This window comes from Sciurus carolinensis, chromosome 7 (genome assembly GCF_902686445.1).
Source record: "Sciurus carolinensis chromosome 7, mSciCar1.2, whole genome shotgun sequence".
In the NCBI taxonomy this organism is placed as follows: Eukaryota; Metazoa; Chordata; class Mammalia; order Rodentia; family Sciuridae; genus Sciurus; species Sciurus carolinensis.
The window spans coordinates 62,388,681-62,411,455 of NC_062219.1; the positions used below are offsets into that span (position 1 = coordinate 62,388,681).

Consider the following 22,775-nt stretch of genomic DNA (forward strand, 5'->3'; position numbering starts at 1 on the left):
AAATGGAGCTCATAGGGTAACTTTACATCTTATGCCTCTTGTTAGTTAAGTAAATGGTAATTTAATGATTCTATCCATATTTTTTATTATACTCTTTGTTCTATTGTATATTAGGCATATCTAGAAATTTCTAACAGATGTTTGATGAATGGCAAACAGCAACACTGCTTTTTGGAATTATTTAGTGGCCCTTATATGAACATTGGAGACATGCACAAACTATAATTCAGTACCATCACCTAGTTTGTCTAGAGTAGTAGATGAACCTTTAGGTCCCTCTCTGATATGAGATACTTTTGGGAATGATTTTAGACTTGATTATATTATGACCATTTAGTGAATGACTCAATTACCTTTGAACCTTTATGTATTACTTGGGACAGGAGAGGTCAAAATAGAATTGTTTTGAAGGGTTTTGGAAAAATTATTATAAGAAGTATTATAATTAGCTGGGTATGGTGTTTGCCTGTAATTCTAGCCACTCAGGAGGCTGAGGCAAGAGGTCATAAGTTTAAGGCCAGCCTCAGCAATTTAGTGAGGCCCTGATCAAAAAAAGAAAAAAAAAAAAAAAAAGAACTGGGGAACTAGGAATGTAGCTCAGTGATAAAGTGTTCTGGGTTCTATCCCCAGTACCCACCCCCACAAAAAAACATATAGTTAATTTCCAAAGATTTTGCATATAGCTACTATTGCACAATGGCAATTTTCCCGTTATGACAGTTGTATATAATGTTGCTGTAATATTTGTCACCTATTTTCATGCAAGTAGTCATAGCTGCTCTAAAACCAGTTGGAAATTATCTTGCTATAGCTTAGTCATGTCAATCATTAATAAATTGCCTCCTAATTCCAGAGTTTCCTTTTAAATACATTGGCATGTTTATGATTGTATTTAATGCAGACAGTGCATGTCATCCCATTGTACTGAATCATCCTGCCCTCCTCTTACCTTTTCCCTAATCAGTAGTAACCAATACTGTATCATTCCTTAACAACAGAGCATGTGTAAGACTGAATGTTCCTGAAATCTGAAAGCATTTAATCACTTGCTACAGATACACTGAAACACTTGCATGTTTTATTCCACATCTGTTATCTTAAAGTATCCCACAGAACCCTCTTAATTTTTATTGCCAGCAATCTGACTGTTTTAGGCAAAGACAGAAACTCTTTCTGGCCTCAGAAATATGCTGGTGACTACTGCATTCAGAATTTGACTTTTTAAGTTGCAGAGAAAAGAAAGGATCAATAATTCTCAAGCATAGTTGTTTCTTCATACGTGTTTTTTTATCACCACCAGTAGAGATATCCTTTCATGTCATATTTTATATGAACATGAAAACATGTAATTCTTGACCATTTATAACAAAAAATTTTACTCATTTTCATTTTGGAAAAAAAAAAAAAGAAATCGTCTACTCAGGAAATCTTATAGCATGTAGCTTGTTTATATTTCCCAGCCATGTATTAATTTGGAATTTGTTTCCAGTATCATAAGATTATTAGAGCAGACACCTTGGGTCTTTTTAGCTTATCTGATTATATGAACCTCTGAGTATTATTTTAGAAATCACTGTGCTGAGTGAGGTGAGACCTCTGTGTTTCCGGTTTGTGCTTTGGTTTTTACTAACTCTTGTGCTTAGTTAAATACTGATGATGTTCAATAAAGTGCTAAAGATCAGTCTTTAAGAAACATATCTACAGTGTAGCTCGGGAGGCAAAATCAACCTTTTAAGGAGAAATTATCAGTGTGATTGGTCACAGCTTCTGCCATCTCATTTCCTTGGTAAGTGGTTGGAGGAGGGGCAAACAGCCATATCCAGGAGTACTGGCTTCTGCCCATCCTTCCCTTAATAAATTCAAGAAGGTTGGAATCATATCAAGTATATTTTATGACCACAGTGGTATGAAACTAAAAATCAGTAACAGGAGGAAAATTGAAAAATTCACCAATATATGGAAATTAAACAATATACTCCTGAACAACCAACCAATGGGTCAAAGTAAAAAATCAAAAGGGAAAAAAAGTCTTTGAGACAAATGAAAATGGAAACCTAATATGCCCAAATGTATAAGATGCAGCAAAAACAATTCCAAGAGCAAAGTTTCTAGATATAAACATTTTAAGAAAGAAGAATAAGGAGTGTAAGTGTGGTTTAATAGCAAAGTGCTTTCCATTGATTTGATCCCCAGCACCACAAAAAACAAAAGCAGAAACAAAACAAAAAGAATGATCTCAAATAATCTAACTTTACACCCAAAGGAATTTTAAGATGAAGAACCAACTAAGCACCAAGTCAGCAGAAGGAAGGAGATAATAAAGATTATAACAGAAGCAAATGAAATAGAGAATAGAAAACAGTAGCAAAGAGCAACAAAACTGGGTGCTTTTTTGTTTGTTTATTTTTTAAAGATCAACAAAATTGGGCTGAGGTTATAGCTCAGTGGTACAGTGCTGACTTAGCACATGTGAAGCACTGGGTTTGATTCTCAGCATCGCATAAAAATAAACAATTTTTTTTAAAAAGGTATAAAAAATGAACAAAATTGACAAACCCTTCTCCAAGAAGAAAAGAGAGATGATACAAATAAAATTATAAATGAAAGGGGAGAATTTACATCTGATAGCTCAGAAATACAAAGGATCACATGAGACTACTATGAATAATTATGCATTAAAATTGGATAATGTAGAAGAAATGGATAAATTTCTAGAACATGCTATTGACCAAGACTGAATCATTAAGAAATAGAAAAGCTTAACAGAACACTAATGAGTAAGGAGATTGAAGCAACAATCAAAACCCCCAACAAAGCTTACTGGTTTATTCCACCCAACACTTAAGGAATAATTGACATCAATCTTTTCCAAACTCTGCCAAAACATTTCCAAAATCATTAACTAAGGCCAACACCTTGATACCACAGCCAGGCAAGAGCACTGAAAGAAAAGGAGATTGCATGTCATCCTTGAAGAGCATAGATGCAAAAATTCTCAACAATATACTAGCACACTAAATTAAACAACACATTCAAAGAATCATACACCATGATCAAGTGAGTTATCCCTGGGATGCCAGAATGACTCAACATATACAAATCAACAAGGTAATATGCCACATCAAAAGTATAAATAACAAAAAATTATATGATCATCTCAATAGATGCAGAAAAAGCACTAGATGACATCCTTTCATAATAAAAACTCTCAACAGTGGTTATAGAAGGAATGTATCTTAATATAAGGAAGACCATCAATAACAAACCTGCAGCTAATACCATATTTAATGTGCAAACCTGAAAGCTTTTCCTTTAAGATCAGGAACAGGACAAGACAGAAATGGAAAACAAACAAAATCCTCAAATTTGTATAGAACCACAAAAGACCTCACATAGCCAAAGAAGCCTTGAAAAAGAAAAACAAAGTGGGAGACATCACACTTCTTGATTTTAAACTATATAATTAAAGCTGTAGTAATGAAAACATTATGGTCTTAGCATAAAAACAGCAGTGTACATAATACATAATACATGTATTATGGTCAACTAATATTTGACAAGAGTTCTAATAATACACAATGCAGAAAGGATAGTCTCTTCAATAAATGTTATTTGGAAAACTAGACATACATATGAAAATGAATGAAATTGGACCCATACATTATAACACACACAAAAAGTAATTAGAATTGGACTTAAATAGACTTAAATATAAGACCTAAAAACCACAAACTTCCTAGAAGAAAACAGAGGAAGATTCCTTGACCTTAGTATTGACCATGGTCTTTTTGGATATGATGTCAAAAGCACAGGCAACAAAGCACAAATAAAAGAGTAGGATTCTATCAACCTATAATGCTTCTACACAGCCAAGGAAAGAATCAATATTGTGAGAAGGTGGTCTTTGGAATGGGAGAAAATATTTGCAAACCATATAGCTGACAAGGGGTTAATACTTAAAAAATAAGGAATTCATACAACTCAATTGAAAAAATCCAATTAAAAATGGGCAAATAGAATTTTTTTTTCAGATTTTACAAATGACCAGTAGGTACATGAAAAGGTGGACAACATCACTAATCATCAGAGACATGCAAATAAAAATTCACATCTGTTAGGATGACTATTATAAAAAAGGTAAGATATAATGAATGTTGGTAACGATATGGAAAAAAGGGAATCCTTGTATACTGTTAGTGGAATCTAAACTGGTACACTCAGTCATTAAGAAAATAGTATGGGGACTTTTCAAAAAATTAAAAATGGAACTACCATATGCTCCAACAACTCCATTTCTTGGTTTCTATGAAGAAAATGAAATCAGTATTTCAGAGATGTCTATGCTCCCATATTCACTGCAGCATTATTTACAATAGTGAAGTACCTGAAAACAACCTAAGTGTCCATCAAAGGATGAACCAATGAAGAAAATATGGTATATGATGGAATATCATTTAACCATAAAAAGAAATCTTGCTATTTGTGACAAAATGGATGAATGAACTTGGGGTTCATTATGCTAAGTGAGGTATGCCAGACAATGACAAATACTGTATGATTCCACTTAAATGTGAAATCTAAAAAAATGTCAAATTCATCAAAACACAGTAGAATGGCTGGAGGCTGGGAGAAATGGGAGATACTGGTCAAAGGGTATAAAATTTCAGTTATAGCATGGGTAAGTCCTGGAAATCTAATGTAGACTAGATGTTAAAAATAATGGGTAGTACACTTGAAATTTGCTGAAAGTAATCTTTTAAAAAATTTTTTAAATTTATTTTAATTAGTTATATATGACAGTAGAATCCAATTTGATATTTCAAATATAATGGAGTATAACTTCTCGTTTTTCTGGTTGTACATCATGGTAATCCCACTGGTCCTATAGTTATGTACGTACATAGGGTAATAATGTCTGATTCATTTTAATATTCTTCCTACTCCCATAACCCCTCCCCTCCCTTCACTCACCTCTACCTAATCTAAAGTTGAAAGTAATCTTAAATTTTCACATCACACACACATAAACTGTGTGAGGCGATAGCTGTGTTAATTAGTTAATTGTGGTAATAATATTATGTTGTATATTTATACCAAATCATCATGTTATGTATCCTAAATATATAACAATTTTTTAAATTGTGCCTCAATAAAGCTAGGGGAAAAGGTTCTGATGTGTATTGTTCAATGCATAGATTATATGGTTTTAGTTTCCCTCATTTTCACTGTGCTTAACTTAGACAAAAAGGTAGATCTATTCTTCCATTTAAAATTACCAGTTTGAAATGGATTAACATGGTGCAGAGCCTTCAAATTTCAATTTGTTTTCACAAAATTACAAATCTGATAGACCTCCTCTTTCTGAATTTAGAAGGCCAGTAATGTGTGGTATCAGTTCTAAGATGCTGCAAGAGCAGCTTGGATGGCCTATCCTTTGTCCAGACCCAGAATAAAGCAGTGAAGACCAAACAAAGCTGCAGTAAGGAGTTGGAGCAGGTGGCACCACCTGCACCCATCTAATTCAAGCCTATCTAATCTGCCACTTAGATGTGGAAAATCAGAGAGTGAGTCAAAGCATCAGTGAAAGGATCGAAGTGGTTCTGACTCATGCCTGAAGCCCATCATGGAAGAGGATTACCATTAAAATTAATGCTACTGGTCTTGGAAAGCCAGAGTACTCAGTGAGCTAGAGCTATTTCTATATTATCCATGCAAGTTGAGATATTCTTCGTCACTTACAGGGGTAGATGCTGTGGCATAAAGGATTTAATTAAATGTTTGTTCCATGTTTGTTATTACCTGTTTAAAATCTTCAATGCAATGAAAATGATTACAAGTCTTTAGGAGTTCACCTCTGGATTTACGAAAGGGATAGATTATGGATTTCATGGTTTGGGAACAGCTCTCTCCATATGGAACCCTATCGAAGATTCCTTATAGAATTACATTGGAGGAAACCCGGCCCCTGGTCTGGTGTGCTGATTCCCTTCCAGCTGCACATCACTCTGACAGCTAATGAGATGTCGACTATGGTTACTTTTCTGTGAGAAAAATGAGTGAACTGAATCCCAGGAACATTTTTGTAGCTGTGGGGGGTGGATTAAGAGAAGGCCTATGACATTTCAAACCACATTTGAGGCATATTAAAAAACTCCCCATGTTTCTACTTTGTGAACTATATCAGGGAATTTACAGGTATGAGAGATTTCTTGCCACAATATTTTTTTGAGCTAAAAATAACTAAAATGTGGACTAAAGTTTAAAACAATTTCACAATAAATAATAGATTATACTATAAAGGGATGAAATCATAAAAATAATGAGTGAGAATTTTGTGACCACATTCTTTAATCTTCATTCTAGGACACTAACAATTTATACTACTCTCTAAAAAGAAGGAAGAAATGACTAAAATTTAAAAATTTCAAACATGAATTTTGATTCAGTATTTGCTAATTATTTGTAGTACAAATGGTTATATTTCAACTCTGTTTCTCTTATGAAATCATCCTCAACTCTGGAATGTGACCAAGATTGATACTGTTTTTTTTTTTTTAAAACATATCCTCTAATTTTTCTTCAAGCTTTTTTTTTTTTTTTAAATCTTTTGGAATTATATGTAATTAAGCTCAATTTCATAAAATATCTCAGAAGGGTTCTTTTCCAGTGTTAAATATTTATGGTTCTTGTGTGGAAATTGTATTAGACTTAGCCGTTTCTAATATGTATCACATACAGAATTATTCTTGATTTTTATTGAGACAATAACGATGATCATTTTCTACGTATTATTAGTAGGAGTAAGGAATAGAAAATAATTTCTGCTTGATATTCTCTTTGCAGTTTCAGTTAATTATGTTTTGTAGGTCCTAAAATTTTTGAGGTTAAAAATGAACTTTGTTATTCCCATATTGTTCAGTTACATTATCATAGGCACATGGTTTTAGTCAGCCTCTCAGATTAGCAAAATAACTTGCATTATTGTCACTTTAAAAAGCATTTGATTTTGACATTAGTTTTTCTCTTACCCTTATGTTTATTCTTGAGAAACCCCCTGGCAATTTCCAATGTGTGTAAGCCAAAGTCATTCCTTATAGTAAACATGACTCCTGTTTGAGGGAAGCATCCCCAGAAGTGGGGGTTATTTTAATGGACATGCTGTATTACTTTAATCTAACTCTTTCACCATCTGTTCTTCCCATAACAGTGATTGAAAAAAAAAAGAACATATTTTATGTTTCAGGGTTACATTAGTAAAAAGTAAGATAAAAGTGATTTAAAAGCATGCATATGTTCTTAGTGCAATGCAGACTGCATCTGTGATGTTTTTTCTCATGGTTCAGACACAAATCAAGAGGAAAGCTGCTCAGGCCTGATAGAGTGAAAGTTTTTCATGGAAAACAGGACTTTACCATAAGAGGGTCTCTTTATATATTTTACAACTAGAAATGATAAAAACCTCAATGAGCTGCCAGAATAAAAATAGATAACGGTAACATCTATTGTTGGAACATCTGGCATTTTTTCCTGAACTGGGTTGTTGCTGCCACATTCAGACAAATGCAGAGCACCTGTCTGGAACATGCTGTTGAAGCAGAAATGACTCTTAGGACTGTTATCAAAAGAAGAATGTCTATGGGTGTAATAGTGTTAGAAGACTGCATTAGTGATTAGGGGGCATCACCCATGGGTGTGGGGAGATAGCTTACTGAGGGGTGGAGGTTGGACAAAGTTCCCTTTGTAAAAGCATGGGTCCTTGCTGCTTAGAAGTTGAACTCTCTTGTCTTTGTTGTCTAAGAATATCTAACTAAGTGTTAGTGGAAGAGCAAGGGTTCTGGATTTGCATCTCTCCTCTCAAACTTCCTAATTGTGTGACTTTGAGCAAATGTTCTTTGTTTTTAGCCACACTTACTTTGACTGTAAAGGCATTAATAATATTTTAAAGATGTTAACATTTAATAAAACAGTACCCATGGAATCTTAGCATAGTGAGTAATGAACAGCAAGTATTTTGTAAGGGTAACTAATTTGCTGTAGGTATTAGCATATACAAATCATAAAGTAAGTTGTCTCTTAATCATAGTTCATATCTGCTTCCTGAACAATTTAAGATATTAAAGAAAGAAGTATGTTTCCTTTCATTGAACTCATAAATTATATTGTTTTTCTCTCTATCCCAGTCCTTGCCATTTTGTAGCTTGTGTTAAATTCTGTGCATGATCTATACCCTTTCTAATGTGAATACTTTGAAAGCTGCACTGTATTTCTCATATTTTCTGGTACACTGCCTTGAAAATAGTAGGTGCTCAATAAGTATTAGCATGAATCATTGTAAGTAGTTTCTACTGGATGCATGCTAAGCCCCAAATGATGGTGTAGGAGCTATCAGACTTTCCTAGAAGGAATGATTCTTTCATGAGCTAAATACCCCAAAGGAAGCTGGTAGGCTGCATTTGGTTTCATGATTTATGAAAACAGAGGCATTGCTCATCTGACTCATTTTTAACCTTGTAAACATAAATGCTTGTTTTGAAAATTGAATTTGTAAATAAAAAATTGGGGTTAATTATAGTGCCGAGTATTCAGGATGATACATTTTCTAAGAAAGAAAAATATTGGCTTAAGTAAAATCAACCCAAAGTTAGTATTATTATTTTTGTGGTACTTGGGAATGAACTCACGGGTTCTCTACCACTGAGCTATATCCCCAGCCCTTTTTATTTCTTATTTTGAAGCAGGTTCTCAGTAAGTTGCTGAGGTTGGCCAAACTTTCAATCCTTCTGCCTCAGCCTCCTGAATAGCTGAGATTATAGGCACCTGGCTTCAGTAAAACTTCTTTGATGCACAAAGACTAATTAAAATAGGGAAGTTAGTTATTTATTTTCTCAGGTTTAAATGCAGGAGAAAGCCTTGTTACTTTTTTAAAGGAAGGAGAGCAATACTCTGAAGCTCATAAAGCATTTTATTGTTCTCTAAAACAGTATCGATACTAAGAATGCTAGAACTGTCCACAGGCTTTCATGAGACCTAATCCACCAAGATTTCCCTCCTCTCTACCCTGACAACACGTCTTTAGACTTTTAATTGAAGTGTGAGTGGTAAGAAACATTGGTATAAAGGTACATCTGGCAAGGAAAACCACATTTTTTTTTTTTTTTTTTTTTAAGAAAAGGCCTTTGTGTTTAGTGGTCTGATTTCTTTTAGCAATTGGGAATTCTTTAAAATATATTCTATCTCTTACATTTCTGTAAGATAGAATGAAAATGTGGCCTCTAGATAATACAGTCTAGGGGAAAATAATTTTTGCAGTATGATTTTATGGTAACCATTCCTATTTACCAAAGTGAAAGTGATTAAGGACCTTTACATGGTAAGTGCATCTGTAACATGCTTGTATTATCAAGAGTGCTGTGATACATAGTTTGTTTGATTCTCCTTTCAATCCTCTAAAATAGTCTGTCTCTTTTCTGCAAATGGGAAAACCAAGCCCAGGGAAAATGATCTTTTGTACAGGTCACATCGAATGACATTAGATCGGGGTCTTCCCATGTCTGAGTTCAATGTTTGTTTCTACTTGAACCCCTTTGGTAACTTTTAATTACATTTTTATGTGCAAAATATAATATTCAGTAACAAGAACAAAGATATTTGAATAATTAAGTGATAGCTTCATTTAAAAAGTTTCTGTTTCTTCAGAAAAGTGTCAATTTTACAAAGAGCTTTGTTTCAAATAAAAAAATAAGACATATTTACTCTACATGATTTAAAAAGTTTTCAAATATTTATTTTGAAGTGATTGCATATTTGCAGAGAAGTTGCAAGACTGTATCCCCTAGGTAAATTCACTAGTGCTTAACATTTTACCATATTTGTTTATGGTTCCCTTTCTCTTTTCCCTTTTGCCCTTGTTATTTGTTTGTGAACCATTTGAGAGTAGGTTACATATATGATGACTCTTTACCTAAACCTCGATACTTCATTGTGTATTTTCTAAGGACAAGAACATTCTCTTACATAACCATAGCAATTATCAAAATCAGGAAATTTAATTTTTCTTTCATTTTGGGGTACTAGGGATTGAACTCAGGGGCACTTGACCACTGAGTCACATCCCCAGTCCTATTTTGTATTTTATTTAGAGACAGGGTCTCACTGAGTTGCTTAGTGCCTTTCTTTTGCTGAGGCTGGCTTTGAACTTGAAATCCTCCTGCGTCAGCCTCCTGAGCCGCTGGGATTACAGGTGTGCACCACCGCACCAAGCAGGAAATTTAATCTTAATAAAATATTTTAATCTAATCTTAGAGTCCAGATGTAAGATTCCCTAGTAATATCCCTTATAGCATTTGTTGTTTATCTTCTAGAAAAAATTCAGTCCTGGAGTTTGTACTGCATTTAATTGTCATGTCTCTGAACCATTCTTTATCTTTGCTATTTCTTTCACATGTCCTTGGCATTTTTGAAGAATAGAGTCCAGTTATTTTACAGATTTTTTTTTTTTTGGACGTGAGTTTGTGTGCTTCCTCCTCTTAGTTAAATTCTGAGTGTACCTTTTCTGCTGGAATACTTTATAGGTAGGATTATACCTTCAGACATCCAGATGGGCATAGTGTCCATCTGTTCTGAGTTGGATGGAGAGGTTAATTTTGATTACTTGCTCAAGGTGTCATCAGGGTTCTCTATGGTATAATTGCTATTCTTTTCCTTTTAATTAAAAAACAATTTGTGGGGGAGACTTTTTAAAACCACAAAAATAGCCTATTATTCATCAGAATTTCCCCCTTAGAATTATCATCTATGATTATTGTGCTCAAAAAAAACTTTATTGGAATGAATACAAAAAATTTATTTTCAAACGCAACTACTCCCTCTACACTTATCAGTTGGCACTCTTCTTTCTGTAAGGCAAATTCCTCTTTCTCCTCCTATTTATTACTATGAACTCCTGGATTCCTATTTTGTTTATCAGATTAAAATTCATTCATTACTGTCCTTATTTACTGTTACTTAAGTTTTTCATGTTTGAACTGAGGGACTGAGGGAATTCCTTCAAACTGCCCCCCCCCTCCCCTTTTTTTGTGTGGAAAGTACTGGGAATTGAACTCAGGGGCTCTTGACCACTGAGCCACATCCCCAACTCTATTTTGCATTTTATTTATAGACAGGATCTCACTGAGTTGCTTAGCACCTTGCTTTTGCTGAGACTGGCTTTGAACACTTGATCCTCCTGCCTCAGCCTCCTGAGCTGCTGGGATTACAGGTTTATGCCACTGAACCTGGCTCCCCTGTCTTTGACACATCCCCATCATTTCATTTTTTGGAGCACTTTCCTACTTTTTGGCCCCCAAAGATGTTGCATTGCAGGTTCACATTGTACCTTCCCTGCCCTCATCCTGGAATTAGCTATTTCTCCAAGCAGTCCTGGTTCCTTTTAGTGGAGAATGGCATCTATAACCTGAGTCACATATTAATTATGCTTATACTATTGGCATGCCATTCTTCTAGGCCCTTTCAGCAGATAGGGATAAGAAATATATTTATATTTCCCACCTCTATCCTTTCAGTCTCTTTTTCTCCCCCTGTCTCCCTTAGGTAACCAATTTGCTTGTTATTTGGCTTGTCCTTCCTGTGGTTCTTTTGCAAAAGCTAGAAGATATGTGTATATTTTACTTCTCTTATTTTTTCTTATATGAAATGCAACATATTTAATACACATACATACACTTAATTTTCTCTCATGTATGCTTTACTATTTTAAAAAGTACAATTGCCAACTAACCTGTTTGTATGTATACTGTTACTAATTTTATTGAACTAGTTTGAACATTTGAGTGATTTCTAATATTTTGCAATTACAGATATATAATGAGTAATCTTATATATAATTATTTTCTAATATTGGAGATGTATTTTTAGGATAACTTCTTAGAAGTGGGAAACTTCTTGGCCAAATGGTAAAGGCTGCTTTTGTTAGGTATTGTCAAATTCCACTAATAACATATGGGAATACCAAATAATACATTGTTGAGCTTTTGAATTTTTACTAATCTGATGGATGAGAAATGGTATCTCAGTGTTGTTTTAATTCACATTTATCTTATTAGGAAATTAAATACTTTTAATATGTTTTAAGCCTAATTTTATATTTCTTGTGAGTTTCTTTGAACATTTTTCACTGTTATTTCAAGTTTTTTGAGTTGAGAATTGAATTTACTTTCATTCTTTCAGTTTAATTGATTTAGATGTTTAAAACTATGTATGTCCTCAGTCTGAATACCATGTTTTCACTATCCTTTCTCCAGAAATTCTGTAATTTAATTTATGTAATTTGTGTTTGTGTTCACCTCTTTTTCCTCCAGAATTACTTAATAGTTACTTTTTAAATTTTCAGGTGGAAAGACTTTTAAAATTTTGCTTTTAATTTCCATTCTTAATTCATTAGAATCAGAGAGTGTTGCTTATGATATTTCTATTTCATGAAATTCACTAAGGTTTTCTTTGTGACCTAACATTTGGTCAGTTTTAATGTATATATGTCATTGAGTTTTCTTCTTTGTTATCAGTATGTAAAGTTTTACACAGAGTCATAAAATTTTACTAATCTTTTAAAAATCTTCTATAGTCTTTCTTATAAACTTAAACTCATTTTACCTGGATTATACTGAGAGTGGTGTGTGAGTCTAATGTGATTGTCTCTCTCCATTTTTCCTTCCATTTCCTATGGTTTCTGTTTTGTATAGATGGTATTGCTGTGTTATTTGATGCACTGATAGTTACAACAGTCAAACTTTCTTAGTGAATTGTGGCTTTTAGCAATGTAAAAAAAAAAATTTGGTTTTGCTGCATTTAATGCTTTTTCAACTTGAATTTGACTTTGATTTTAGTATCCCAACTCCTGTTTTCTTATTGTTTATGTTTGCCTTATTTATATTTGCCTCTTCCATTACTTTTAGGCCTTTGAAACACTGTGTTAAGCATGTCTCTTATCAAGATAAAGTTAGGTTTTTTCCTGTGACTCAGTTTGAAAATATTTTTTTAATTAGGGATTTCAGCCTATTGTCATTTACTCATGTGGTTGATAAAATTTGGCTTGACTCTGTCATACCGTTTTATATCATACTGTGTGTCTTATGCTACATCTAATGCATTTTTTAGATTTGTTATTTTCTATTTTTAATTGAACTTTTAATTTTTAAATAAATTAACACAATTGTAGCATGCAATTTGATAAAAGTTGCAAATTTACATACAATTTTAAGAGAGAAATTTCATAGACACTTTACCTGGTTTCCACCAATGAGAACATCTAGTAAAGCTTTAGTATAACATCAAAACCATGACATTGCATTGTTACTGCCAAGATATAAAACAATTTAATCACCAGAAGGATCTTGCAATTTTCCTGTGATGGTTTGAATCTAAAAATTTTCCCCAAGGAGCTCATGTGTTAGGCAAGGTAACAAGTGTTTAAAGGTGAAAAAATTGGATTATGAGAGCTATGGCCTCGTTGATGGATTTTTCCATTTGCTGGATTAATAATTTGAATGGACTACTGGGTGGTAACTGTAGGTAGATAGATGGGATATGGCTGGAGGAAGTTGGTCACTGGGGGTGTGCCTTGGACTATGTCTTGTCTCTGGCTACTTGCTCTCTTTCTGTTCCCTGGATGCCATAAACTGAGCAACTTTCCTCTGCAACACCTTACACAGAATGTTCTGCCTCACCTCAGACTCAAAGCAATGGAGTCAGCTGACCATGGGCTGAACCTCTATAACTGTGATCCCAAACTAAACTTCCTCCTCTAAGTTTTCTTGTCAGGTATTTTGGTCACATTGATGCAAAGCCAACTAACATTTCTACTTCTCTCTCATCCCTACCTTTATCCCTAACCTCTAGCAAGCACTTAATCTGTTCCTCATATCTTAAATTTATCATCAAAAAGTTATGTAAATGGAATCATACAATCTTTAGAGATTGGCCTTTTTTTCATTCAGCAGAATTCATTCAGCTTGTTACATGAATCAGTACTTGATTCCTTTTTATTGTTCAGTAATGTTCCATGGTGTGGTTATAATGCATTCTGTTTAACCATTCACCTTTTGGAGGATATCTAGGTTATTTCTAGTTTTTGTCTATTAAAAATAAATCTGGGCTAGGGATGTAGTTCAGTGGAAGAGCATTTGTTTAGTACCAACACCTTCAGGGGGGAAAACACTGATGTAACAATTCAACAACAAAAGCCAGACAACCATGGAAATGGGCAAAGCACTTGAATAAACATTTCTTCAAATAAGATATACAAATGGCTAATAAATACATGAAAAGATGCTTAAGATCACTAATCATTATGAAAATTCAATTAAAAACCACAGTGAAATACCCACTATACCCATTAAGATGGCTACTATAAACACACATCACAGAAAATAATGTGTCAGTGAGTGTGCAGATTAAAAAGAACCCCAAAAGGGTTGAAGCCAGGGTCTCAAGATATATTACAGCACATATGTTTATCAAGGCATCATAGCCAAAATGTGGAAACAACCCAAAAAACCATCAATAAATGAGTGGATAAACAAAATATGACATATATAAATAATACTATCCAGCAAAGGAAACTATCAGAAATGTGAAGAGAGAGCCCACAGAGTGGGAGAATATCTTTGCCAACCATACCTCAGATAGAGCGCTAATTTCCAGAATCTATAAAGAACTCAAAAAACTCTACACGAAGAATACAAAGAATCCAATCAACAAATGGGCTAAGGAAATGAACAGACACTTCACAGAAGAAGATGTAGAAGTAATCACCAGATATATGAAAAAATGTTCAACATCCCTAGTAATAAGGGAAATGCAAATCAAAACTACCCTAAGATTTCATCTCACCCCAATTAGAATGGCGATTATCAAGAATACAAGCAACAATAGGTGTTGGCGAGGATGTGGTGAAAAAGGAACACTCATACATTGCTGGTGGGGTTGCAAATTAGTGCAACCACTCTGGAAAGCAGTGTGGAGATTCCTCAGAAAGCTTGGAATGGAAACACCATTTGACCCAGCTATCCCACTCCTTGGCCTATACCCAAAGGACTTAAAATCAGCATACTACAGAGATACAGCCACATCAATGTTCATTGCTGCTCAATTCACCATAGCCAGATTGTGGAACCAACCTAGATGCCCTTCAGTTGATGAATGGATAAAGAAACTGTGGCATATTTATACAATGGAATATTACTCCGCAATGAAGAATGATAAAATTATGGCATTTGTAGGCAAATGGTCGAAATTGGAGAATATCATGCTAAGTGAGATAAGCCAATCTCAAAAAACTAAAGGACGAATGATCTCGCTGATAAGCGGATGAGGACATATAATGGGGGGTGGGACGGGCTAGCATTAGGTTTAGGGTTAGGTTTAGAGTTAGGCTATGGAGAGCAGTAAGAATGAAGGAAAGAAGGACTGTGTAGAGGGAAAAGAGGGGTGGGAGGGGTGGGGGGGAGGGGAAAAAATATAATAAACATCATTAAAAAAAAAAAAAAAAGAAAAAAAAAAAAAAAAAAAAGACAAGTAGTGTGTGTCTTCACCTACACGAGTACCTAGAATAGTCAAATTTACAGAAATAGAAAGTAGGATGTGCTTGACAGGGATTGGCGTGAGAGGGGAATTAGGAGTTACTGTTTAAAGGGCATGGAGTTCAGTTTTGCAAAATGAGAGTTCTGGAGATGTTTGGTGGTAATGGTTGCACAGTATTGTGAATGTACTTAATGCCACTGAACTGTCCACTAAAAATGGGTAAAATGGTAAAATAATTTAAAAATAATTAAAAAAAACCAATTAAAGAAGACCTGGAAGTGACAGGGGTGGGGAGTTACTATAGGTATTCATATGAGACTTTGGTATGAATACAGTTTTCATTTCTTTGGGATAAATGTCCAGGGTTGCATATGGTAATTGCACATTTAGGTTTATAATAGGGGTTGAACAACTATTTTCCAGAGTGGTCAAGCCATTTAAACATTCCTACCAGCATTGTATGAGTTATCTAGTTTCCCTGCATCTTTGCCAGCATTTGGTATTGTCACTACTTTATATTTTAGCCAGCCAAGTAGGTGTGTTTTGATATTTTATTGTGGTTTTAATTTGCATCTCCCTAGGCACTAAGGTTCTTGAACATCTTTTCATGTGATTATTTACCATCTGTATATCCTGTCTGGTAAATGCCGCTTCATATCTTTCACCTTTTTAAAAAATTTTGAGTTTGGGGAGTTCTTTATATATTCTAGATATTTAGTTCTTTGTTGAATATGTGATCTGTAAATTTTTCTCCCTGTCTGTAGCTTACTTTTTCATCCTCTGAACAGGTATTTTGCAAAGCAAAAATTTTTAATTTCAATCGAGTTCAATTTGTCTATTTTTTTATATTATGGATTGTGCTTTTGTTGTCAAGTCTCACAACTATTTACCTAGCCTTAGACCTTGAAGATTTCCTATGCTATTTTCTAAAAATGTTTATATTTTATGTTTTACATTTGGGTCTGTGATCCTTTTGAGTTATTTAAAAATAACCACTAATGGTGAAAAGTCTAACTTTTCTTCACTGAATCGTCAAAAGTCATTTGAGAATATTTGTGTGGGTCTCTATTCTGGCTTCTGTGTCCTGTTCTATTGATCTGCCCATGTGTCTCTCCATGAATACCACACGGTCTTCATTATAGTAGCTACATAGTGAGTTTTGAAGTTCAATGGACAGATTCTCTTACTTCGTTCTTTTTTTATAAATAGTATTAACAATTCTAATTCCTTTGCCTTCTATATAAATGTTGTACATAGATCAAACCTTCTTAAAATCTCCTCTTACCCACTTTCTCATTCCTTTAATTTTTATAATTTTTGTTCCCTTAAATATTTTCCAGTCTCCTTCAAATTTCTTGATTAAACTTTCATTTAAATCTGTTCTCTTTTTCAAGACTTGCAATTTTTTCTTTGCTTATTTTCTTTCTTTGAGTTTGGTCAGTATTCTTTGCACTTTTTTCTTATTTTGTGGTGGTAGGGTTTTGTATTTTTTTGCAGTGTGAAGAATCAAACCAGGGCAAGTGCTCTACCACTGAGATGCACTCCCAGCCCTGAGGTGTTTTTTGGGGTTCACTACCTAGTTTTAAAATTTCTGATTCCAGATTCCAGCCGTGCGAACCCACGTATGTATGTATGAGTTTATGTGCCCATGTGTATCTTCAAATGCTTTTCAAGGGCATTTAATTCAGTGTCAAGTGTTGTTTTACAGATTTCCTTTTCACAGTTAGCTATTTTATGAGAAATTTTATTAGCTGAAGTGTTTGTATTTCCATTTGCTTCTACAGGGGTTTTATTTTTTACCTTTTTATTTTAGTTTTCTGTATTTTTAATATTTAGTTTAAAAAGTTTTTTATTTGTTCTTTTTAGAAATACATGACAGTAGAGTGTATTTTCACATATCATACATACATGGAGGATAACTTCCCATTCTTGTGTGTACATGGTGTGGATTTAACACTGTTCATATACTCATATATGAACATAGAAAAGTTATGTCTGATTAATTCTACTGTCTTCCACAGGGGTTTTATATGAAGTTTAATGTTTCCCCTATTCCTTAGCATTTCATGGACTGTGATACTATTTCAAGAACACCCTTTCCTGTCAGTTTGTGAAATATGATTCTTTTGACTGGATGAAGTGTGGTGGGATGGGGAGCATGAGAGGATAGGTTTAGCCTGTCCTGTGCTTTATTTTTTTTTCTTGTCTACTAAATTCTCACCTCTCCCCTTCCTTCTTTCCTTTCACTGCTGTCTCTGAGGAACAAAACCCATTCTCAATTTATAGCCTCACACGGAGATGACATTTTTTAATGGCTGCCACTTTGCATTTTTCACACTTTTGAGACCCTTCCCTGTGACCAATGCTGTGAACACCAAATACTGACATATTCATATTCTGGCATCTGATATTGTACTTTTTCTTTCTGAGAGTGATTTGTCTAGCTTTGTCTATGTCCTAAGCTCTTTTTTTTTTTTTTAATTGAGACTCGTAAGCCTTCCTTTACCTACATCCAAAGGTTCATAGTAATTAATTTTGGACTTTTAATTTTTATTTGTTAGAAATTTGAAGTTAGTTTTATTTTTTGACTCCTAGTCCTGCTAATGGTCATGTGTGGCTTTATCTGTGCTTCTTAAAGATTTTGAAAGGAAGCCAGCATGGTGGTGCATGCCTGTACTACCACGGGCTCAGGAGGCTGAGGCAGGAGGGTGGCAAATTCAAAGCCAGCCTCAGCAACTCAGTGAGACCTTGTCTCAAGATAAAAAATAAAAAGGACTGGTAGCATGGCTTACTGGTTAAGCATCCCTGGGTTCAATTCCCAGTACCAAAAAAAAAAAAAAAAAAAAAAAAGATCTTGAAAGGAGTATGTATGAACAAATTCAGATTCAAGTGGTTTTTATCATCTTTTATACTCAGAACTACAAAGTGTCCTTCATACTCTTGAAAATAATACTTTATTGACCAAAGGCATCATGTAATTCCTAATAAATTTGTGTCATAATTGGATACTTGGGGGTAAATTGGCAATATAATAAAATTTTTGCTTACATCATAGCTTTCTTACAACCATGACTATAAAAATTCTCTGACTTAAGTTATAGTTCTCAACAATGATCTCTTAAATAAGTGAAATAAAGGGACAGACATAGAAATCATGATTCAACACTGGAAAGGCTGTAAAATAATTGCTGAATCATATAAAATATTAGAGCTAAAAGAAAAGTTAGAGAATGTCTAATCTAACCTAATATATCGTTTTACAGATAAGGTTAAGAAGGATGAAGTAATTTGCCCAAGGCCACTCTAGAAGTTATGCTAGGGGCAAACCTGAAACAAATTCTCATGGCTACCTGTCCCTAACACCTCTTCCATTAAATGACCCTAACTCTGACTAAGTCCTTTGTGAGTTAGTATCATCATAATCTTTTTTTCTGGTAAAGGAACTAAATCACTTGCCTACAAGCTTGAATGTAGTAATTGGCATCAGTAGACCTAAGGCAGACTGGGAACCTTTCTATGCAGCATTCATTCTTTACTCTGTACTCACTGTATACATTAGCTATCTTCCTCTTTTTTCTCTAACATTTAATGAACACCTGAAATATTTCAGACCAAATAATGGGGTTAAAGAGTTCTTAACAAATTTACACCTAGTGCAGTTCATTTTAAAGGAAAAAACGTGGATTGGAATTTTGATGGTGTGCACTGGTACAAGTCCACAATTTTCCTTAAAAAAAAAAATAAAAAGAAAGAATTGACTGCTAGTCTTTTCCTCTGTAACTTCAAAGCAGTGTGAGGTCTTGGTCTAACTGAACCACCCAACTTCTGCCTGCTTGACTATCTCAGGGCAGTGTATTTCCTGTAGTTACTGGGTTATTGACAAGAGACTTATCCTTCAAATTCTCCTCTAGGTACTCTTGAAATGTGTACCTCATGCATGCCAAGGTTACCTTGTGTTGAATTTTCTTTGTGAGTGAAGGACAGAATGTTCTTCTCTGCTGCGCCAATAGCACTTTCCCATATACACTCAGGGAAAGCTCTTTCCCCTCTCAAAAGGGCTCAAAAGTCTTGACTAGAGTGCTTCAGAAATAGGCCTGGTTTATACTTTTATAAAAACAAGCAGAGTCTGGACAACTCCTAGCTTGGAATAGCTCTGATGGTTTGAGTTTCTCTGAGGTAAGCAGATGAGTGGAGTTACCAAAGGATGTATGTATAGCACTTGGATCTGCACTCAGTGAGGCCAGAGGTGCCATCTCTTGCTTCTGTGAAAGTGAAGGTGGCATCTTGTTGAAAGAGTGTTCAATGGGAGAAAAACTGGTAGCTTGTGGAAGGTGTGACACAGGGAACCAAATCTCAGGAAGCTTCGATGTTTTCCATTTTACCCTCCTGCAGGAGAAAAGTTGGATTCCCTATTTATTTTCTTAATGGAATATACTGATAGTTCATGTATTCATTTAGAAGTTAATTAATATAACAGTTAAAAATGGTTGTGAGGAAATACTGAACCTGGAATTTGTATAGCAGTCTGTCCTGAGCATGCTATATTTATTAGTATGCTTTGGAGTATTCTAAGAAGAACTGGTGTATCTCAGCTGAGTTGCCTGTTTGCATTGAGTTGGGAAGAGTCAGGGTTCTTTTTCCTGCTCAGAATGGGCCTAGCAGGAAGTGAAGAGTTTGCCTTGTCCTGTGAAGGCCTCAGCATAGTGAAACTTACTCAACTAGCATGTAATGAGGACAGAATGGTGCAGCTTAGGGCTTTTCCCTCTCCCTGAGCAACACCACATACCTCTTTCTTATGGGTTAAGAAAGAAAATATACAGTGGTCTTATATTTTGGTTCCAGGGACTATAAAGCTTCCTGCCCCATAACTGTGTGTCTCTTTAATATTGGATCCTGTTTTCCTCTCCTCCCTTTCTACAACAACAGTGCTTTATCTCGAGTGTAAAATTGCAGTTTGGAGTACAGGCTTTGAGACCAGCTAGACGGGTGGGGGTGGTGGTGGTGGTGGTGGCTGTGGCATCTTATTAAAACTCTCAGCAATGTGGTTTCCTCATCTACTAAATAGAGCTAATTAATAGCTCTATTAGAGTGGTTATGAGGATTAAATGGTGTGATACTTATTTGATTAGCATATTAACAGGCACACAGTAAGCTCTCAATAAATGGCATCTATTATTGTCACAGCTGGAGAGCTCTAAGTAGTGCCTAGAATCGTGTTTGGCATTAGGAAACCAAACATTGGGAGAAATTATTATATTACCAATTTTAGTGACTCATGAAGGCCTTCAAACTGAGCATACTTCCTAGGGAGATCTGGAGAGCATTTTACCTTTTCTTTGAACACCTCTAGATAATTTAGTAGTAGGTAAGCCACGTATTTTCAACCAGGACAATAGGACCTGTGGCTTGTTTTCTTATTCTGATGATCCTTAGGTACTGAAGTTCCACTTTAGAAAGAAACATACCCTAGTGAATAAACCCAGCTTATATGGGACAAGACTTTTCAAAAGTTATATTGCAACTGAATTAGGTAAGCATTAACTATTCTACCATGTACCCAGCAAAGTATTCAGTTTACAGTCTAGTATGAAGACTAAGATTCAAAGCACGTTGGTGCCTTGAACTTTAGTTTTTGTTTTCTTTTCCTAATTAAGAAGAAATGTAGGAAAGTGAAGAGTAACAAAATATATAGAGGTTTCTTGGCATTTTTTTCCCTTTTTTCTTTTTGGTGGCAGTGCCATTTGAATAGTGATGAAGAACTTGGGTTTGAATTTTGATTCCGTTACCTGCTAACCCGGTGGCTTTAGGCAAATCGTCTTCCCGCTTTGAGTCTTAGCTCCTCTATCCACACAGTGGGGTGCTAATATCACCATTAAAGTGTTACCAGAATACCTGAGATTATTCACACGAAGCACTTGGTGCGGTACCTAGGACTTCAGTGTTTGTTGTCCTTTCATCAGCCAAAAGGATTTTCTATGGAGGCATTATTTAACTAATCAAGCGATTCCAAATTAGTGGTGCCCAGCAGCGGTGCTAGTGAGTCTTCTGAGGCTGACTCACGCCAATAAGACCTTAGGGGTGCTTGCAGAAATAATGGCTTTTTTTTTTTTTTTGGTTTGTTTAAACGACTTTATTTTTGAAATAACTCTTCTCCCCTCCTTGGTTTCAGTATTCGGGATTTCACACGGAAAGATCGGAATCCGACCACGACAGCCAGTGGGGCGGCAGTCCCCTGACCGACACGGCCTCCCCGCAGCTCCTGGACCCCGACAGGCCGGGCTCGCAGCACGACGCGTCCTGCGCCTACCGGCAGTTCTCAGATCGCAGCGCTCTCTGCTACGGCTTCTCGCTCGACCACTCCAGGCTGGTGGAGGAGAGGCATTTCCATACCCAGGCCTGCGAGGGAGGGCGGTGTGAGGCAGGCAGGTACTTCCTGGGAACGCCGCAGGCCGGGAGGGAGCCCTGGTGGGGCTCTCGCGCAGCCCTGCCCCTGACCAAGGCCTCCCCCGAGAGCAGAGAAGCCTATGAGAACAGCATGCCGCACATCGCTTCCATCCACAGGATCCACGGTAAGAGCAGTGGGAAGGACTTCCCAGCCCTGCCTGAGGCTGCAGGGCAGGTTTATAGATGCTAGGTGTGACATTGGAGTCACCGACCCAAATGTTTTCTCTTTTGATTTATGAGTCAGAAACTTAGATCAGTGAGGTTTAAAACCAAGCCCACTCAGTTAAGTGAATTAATTTTGGTAACGTCCGAAGAATATATTTATGACAGGTGGGAAAAAATGATTTCCATTTTTTAAAATCATAAAGTATAGAAATCAAGTTTAAGGGAGTTATTAAGCATATTGAATTTATAGTATGTATACAGTTAAATTTCTCAAGTATTATTTTCTTCTTTATTCCCATGTTTCAAAGGTGGACTTCAGTAGTCTGTAGGCTCATTCAGTTTGAGCAGTGTTTCTCAATGAGGGCACTACTGATATGCTGGAGAGGCCAATTTTTGTTTTATGAACTATCATTCACCTCATAGCTATTCAGCCTCTTTGGACATCAAGAACCAGGAACAGCCCAACCTTCCTCCATCATTATGACAACCACATGCCCCTTTTGACTAAGGATGGAGTACTAGATAGAAACCACTGAGATTTTCACCTTTGGATTATTATATAACTTCGTGAACAAATGGAAATGGGAAAT

At 35.4% G+C, this 22,775-nt stretch overlaps 1 protein-coding gene across 3 annotated transcripts in view; it reads left to right on the forward strand.

The window, feature by feature from the left end:
- Sim1 (SIM bHLH transcription factor 1) overlaps positions 1 to 22,775 on the forward strand; it is a 74,989-nt gene that overhangs the window by 44,699 nt on the left and 7,515 nt on the right. For all 3 annotated transcript variants that reach the window (XM_047559725.1, XM_047559726.1, XM_047559727.1), the window contains one exon: positions 21,746 to 22,145. In XM_047559725.1, coding sequence (XP_047415681.1) covers positions 21,746 to 22,145 — 400 coding nt within the window. The remainder of the gene's footprint in view (positions 1 to 21,745; positions 22,146 to 22,775) is intronic.